The following is a 5,849-nucleotide window of genomic DNA, read 5'->3' as shown; positions in this document are numbered from 1 at the left end:
GTATATATATATATATATATATATATATATGTATATATCCCAAAGCCTCCAAAGCCATCATTGGTCCTTGACTCCATCTAACTCACTGACCAGCTTATTTAAAATATTCCTGCCTGGAAATAGAGTAGAAGATTCTCATTTGGTGAGGGGACACCCCAGAGAGAGAACTATGTTCAGTCACAGCTCAGACATCACCCTCATGTGAGGGTGAACCTAAAACAATGAACTCCCTTAATCCCCATTTTATTTTACATAGTCACCTCCCAAATGAAAATCCAACATGGGTAGACAGGTGAAATTAGAGCACAAATTTATTTAAATTCAGGTTCCTTCTAAGTCAGGGAATCATTTTCTTGGCATCATGTGCCTCATCCACAAGAACATGAAAACCCTGTGATTCTTCCTCTTTCTATTGGCAGCTCCCAGATGTACATGTCTCAGGATTCAGGCATGAAGGTAATGGAGATGATGCCTCTGACCACATTTATCACCATGGTCTTCTTGTCCTCAGGTGTCTTGCCCCAGTTGCAGCTACAGAAGTCAGGACCTGGTCTGATGAAGCCCTCACAGACTCTGTCCCTCACCTATACTGTCTCAGGATATTCCTTAGCTGACAATAATGTGAACTGGATCCACCACGCTCCAGGAGAAGGGATGGAATGTGCTGCAATAATATGGAGTGATGGAAGCACAGATTATAAATCAAATCTTCAGTCCCAAGTCAACATCAATAGGGACACCAACAAGAAAAAAGTTAATTTAAAGCTCAACAACATGATAGCTGAGGACATGACCACTTATTACTGTGGAACACATTGTGATAGGAAGTCAGGTTGATCCCAGACACAAACCACCTTTGAAGGGCACAGGAAGCTGGGTTGCAGTGGGTGTGCAGGGCCATGTGGAAGTGCTCAAGGGCCAACCAGAACACATGCAGAGAGGGGCTGGAGAAGAGTTTCCTGGACTTGCCTAGGATTCTCTCTTTTTTGCTTTGCAATGTTTAACCCCCAGAGAAAAGCCATTTCATTTTTTCTAGGCAGTGCTATGTTGCATACAATATTCACATACAGAGTGTGTATTTATTGATTTTCCCAGTGAATTTGTACAAATGCAAATGAATATATGTGACATATTTTTGAAAAGTCAGGATTTTTTGTCACCTTCTGAATTTACCAGAATGTGAACAAAACTTGCATTTACCAATTTGTGATGTAATTTCTGTCAAATTAGATTTCTTTTCTGAGAAAGCCCAAGCCAAATGCCACCCCCTTTCCCATCCGATACGCCCCAAGTCCTCAGAGATGGAGGATGAACCTGGACTCACTCTTGGGGGCAAAATACAGGTGCATTACTTTCTTCCCTCTGTCTTACCATCATTGACCAGACCTCTGTACTTATATCATGTTGTTTATATATTATGATTTTATCATGCATAATGCCACTATTGTATTGTACACAATGGTTTTCAATATTTTTTAACAAATCAATTTTATTGAAATATATACCCATCAAAAGTGTACTATCGATAATATTTGATATAATCACATAGTTGAATGTTCATAATTTTAATAATTTTTAGACCATTTTCATTGTTCCAATAATAATAGTAAAAACAAAAAACAAAGAAGCCTCATGCCTCTCAATCTCTGTTTCCCCTGCTGTGCATAGCTCATATTCTGTTTCCATCTTTCTAATTTATTCATCTTTATATTTTGTAAAATCTGCCTTATATATGCAATTATAATGATATTCATATTTCAAATGAGGTTTGACCATGTTACGTAATTCCATGTTACATTTTTTTAGCCTTCCTTCTAGTAATATACATCTCCTTACATATTCTTTTCCAACCACTATCATACCCATATAATAACCCTCCTGGTTAAAAACACTATGATATGTTTCTATGATTTCTATTCATTTCCAAAGATTTACAAAAATTTTACCAATTCTGCTCAGGTTAAACTTCAGCTTTCCATTCTCTATCCTCCTTCTACTTTCTGGTAACTAATCTAATTATTAACTCTGTGAGTTTACACAATATATTTTGTTCATAATATTACAACCACACTGTACTTGCCCTTTTGGATCTGGCTTGCTTCACTCAACATAATATCCTCCAGATTCCTCCATGTTTGCATATACTTCATGACTTCATTTCTTCCTAGAGCTGCATAGTATTCCATCAGGTATATACTCAGCAATTTGTTTATCCATTCATTGGTTGATGGACAATGGTGTTGTTTCTGTCTTTTCACAATTGTGAATATTGCCTCTGTGAACATGTGTGAAAATGGCTGTTCATGTCTCTCAGTTCTTCTGAGTATATAGCTATCAGTGGTATTGTCAATTCACACGACATGTCTATATTCAAATTCCTTAGAAGCTGTCAAATTGTCCTCAACAGTGGTTGTACCATTCTACATTCCCACCAACAGTGGAAAAGTATTCCTATCTCTCCATATCCTCTCCAACCCTTAAAGTTTTCCAAATTTTAATGACGTCTATTCTAATAGATATGAAATGATAACTCATTGTAGTTTTGATTTATTAGAGATATTGGTTTTTAAATTTCTTTTTCATAATATCTTTAACTGTTTTGGTATTAGGGTCATGGTGGCTTCATAAAGTGAATTTGGTAGCATTCTTTTCCATTCAAATTTTGGAGGCTCTTGAGCAAGATTATATTAGATCACCTTTGATTGATTTGTGGAATTCACCTGTGAATCCCTGTGGTCCTGGACTTTTCAACTATGGGAGATTTTTGATGACTGTTTTAATCACTTTATTTGTGATTCATTTGTTGACATCGTCTATCTCTTTTGTGTCAGTGTAGGTTGTTTGTGTGATTCCAGGACTTTGTTCATTTTATCTACATTATTTTGTTTTGTGATGAACAGTAGTCAACACTATCCTTTTATGATATCTATTATTTCTCTGGGGTCAGTGGTAATGTCCCCCCTCTTTATTCTGATTTTTAAAATTTGTATCTTCTCTCTTTTTTCCTTTGTCAGTCTATCTAAGGGTTTGTCTAATTTGTTGATCTTCTCAAAGAAACAACTTTTGCTTTTGTTGATTCTATTTTTTTTGTTCTTGATTACTTTTATTTCTGTTCTGATCTGTGCTATTTCTTTTCTTAGTCTTCGTTTACAATTAGTTTGCTGTTCTTCTTTTTCCTTCAGGTGTGTGAGTAGACATTCAATTTTAGTTTTCTTCCTTTTATATATATATTTTTTCATTTATTGAAGTGTATCACTCATACACAAATAATAACTGTATACTAATAGTTGTGATCTTACAAAACAAACACATAGCATCATATAGGGTTCTCATACCTCACTCTACCACCAATAACTTGCATTGTTGTGAAATATTTTTAAATAATGATTAAAGAGCATCCTCAAAATATTACTAATAACCAAAGTATCTTTCATTTGGTGTATTTTCCCCCTAACTCACACTATTCTTCTTCTTTTTATTATTATTATTGTTATTATATCATTTATATGTGAACATACATAAATAATAAATGTGTAGTAAAAGGTGTGAACTTACAAAGCAAACATGCATAACATCATACAGGGATCTTATACATCAACTCACGACCAACACCTTGCATAGTTATGAGACATTTGTTACAAAATATGAAAGAATATCATCAAAATCTTACTACTAACTATAGCCCTTATCTTACATTTAATGTGCTTCCCCCAACCAACACTATTATTTTTAAAATACATTTTTATGATAGAAGTGGTAAACTTACAAAACAATCATGCACATGTGCAGAATTCCCATACAACACCCTTCTATCAACACACCACACCGTGATGGGACATTTGTCACAGATTATGAAATAATATTATCAGATTATTATGAGGTCCATCCCATATATTTGACACCCATTTTCCATACTCCTCCATTATCAACAGAGCACATCTTTGGCACAGATGCATGACTATTATGTTATTACTGATAACCATAGTCCATAGGTCACTCCAATTGTATTTTTCCAAAGCTTCTCCACATTCACATCACCCCCAGAGTGATGTATATCTGCTCTAGCTCACAAAGGACACACTTGCATCTGTACCATGAAACACAATTCTCATCCACCTCTGGATTTACTCTGTTCATTCCCTAGATTATTTTCTAGATTTCTGTCAAGTGGCATTTACATCCCTAGACCACCCTTTTCAAACACATTCTCATTTATGTACTAGCTGATTCTCACTATAATGTTGCCATCAATTTTATACATTTCCACACTTTTACAGTAAAGTTAATTTAAACTTCTACATATATTAAACATCAGTAACCATCTCAGTCCTCCTCTCATCTCTTTTCAGAATTCCCCACCTACCACCAGGTCTTGAAGATATTTTCCTAAATTTTCTTCTAGAAGCTTTATGGTTCTTGCTTTTATATTTCAGTTTTTGTTCCATTTTGAGTTAATTTTTGTATGAAGTTTGAGATAAGGTTTTTTTCCATCTTTTGGTTATGAATATCCAATTCTCCCAGCACCATTATTTGAAGGACTGTTCTGCATGAGCTAGGTGGGTTTTACAGGTGTGTTAAAAAATCTCTTGACCCTATGTTAGGGTGTATTTCTGAACCATCAATTCAGTTCCATTGGACTATGTGTTTGCCTTTATGCTGGTACCATGCTGATTTTATCACTGTATATAGGCAATATGTTTAAAAGTCTGGAAGTGAGTGTCCTCCAACTTCCCTTTTCCTTTTTAAGAGGTTTCAGGCTCTTCAGGAACCCTTACCCTTATAAATAAATTAAAGAACTGTGCTTTCCATTTCTTTTTAAAATGTTGGTGGAATTTTTATCAGAATTGATATTTTAATGATATTTAGTTTTCCAATCCATGATCTTGGAATATTCTTCCAATTATTTAGCTCTTTTTAAAAATCCATTAACAACGAGTTGTAGTTTAATGAATACAAATGTTCTTCATTTTGTTTATTCCTAAATAGCTGGGTTTTATCTATCATATTCTATTTTCACCAGTCTTTTGAGATTTTTAGTTACATTTACTGATATAAACGTCATTTATCAACTATCTTCCAAGACACTCTCTCTTTTTTTTTATTCTTTTCAGGCCGTAGCACACCCTTTAGTATTTCCTGCAAAAAGAGTTCCTTTGTTATAAACTCTTTCAGCTTCTGTTTATCTGTGAATATTCTAAACCTTCCCTAATTTTGAATGACAATCTTGCTGGATATACCATTCTTGAAAGGAAGCTTTTCTCTTGCAGAATGTTAAATGTATTACACCACTGTCTTCTTGACTTCATGATTTCTGATGAAAAATCAACACTTAATCTTACTGAGTATCCCTTATAAGTTGTGCATTGCTCTTCTCTCACTGCTCTCATTGTTCACTTTTTGTCTTTTGCATTTGACATTCTAATTAGTATGTGTCTAGAGTTAGCCTATTCGGATTTATTTAGATGGGAGTATGTTGTAATTCTCGAACATGGATATCCATGTCCTTCAATAGGGTTAGGAAGTTTTCTACCATTATTTCTTCCAATATTCCTTCTGCCCCTTTTCCCTTCTCTTTGCCTTCTGGATTGTCCATGACATGTGTGTTTGCATGTCTCTTGCTGTAACTTATTTCCCCGAGACTTTCTTCAATTTATTCCATTCTTTTTTCATCTTTTCCTTTTTATATTTAATTTAAGAGGCTGTTTCTTCAAGCTCACCAATCTTTTCTTCTGTCTCCTCATGTCTGCTATTATATGATTCATGTATTTTTTAAAGAAAATATTTTTATTATTAAATTGTCTTTTTAAAAGATGCATAAATCACAGGAAGTGTTACATTAAAAAATAAAA

The 5,849-nt window shown here is 34.3% G+C and overlaps 1 gene segment (V, D, J or C); it reads left to right on the top strand.

The window, feature by feature from the left end:
- Positions 1 to 432: 432 nt before the first annotated feature.
- LOC101443760 (Ig heavy chain V region PJ14-like) lies at positions 433 to 837 on the top strand. The segment is given in 1 exon segment: positions 433 to 837. A coding segment is annotated over 1 exon segment (405 nt).
- Positions 838 to 5,849: the final 5,012 nt, after the last annotated feature.

The sequence above is a fragment of the Dasypus novemcinctus genome, chromosome 19, assembly GCF_030445035.2.
Source record: "Dasypus novemcinctus isolate mDasNov1 chromosome 19, mDasNov1.1.hap2, whole genome shotgun sequence".
Taxonomy (NCBI): Eukaryota; Metazoa; Chordata; class Mammalia; order Cingulata; family Dasypodidae; genus Dasypus; species Dasypus novemcinctus.
This window is presented reverse-complemented; position numbering and strand designations above follow the sequence as displayed.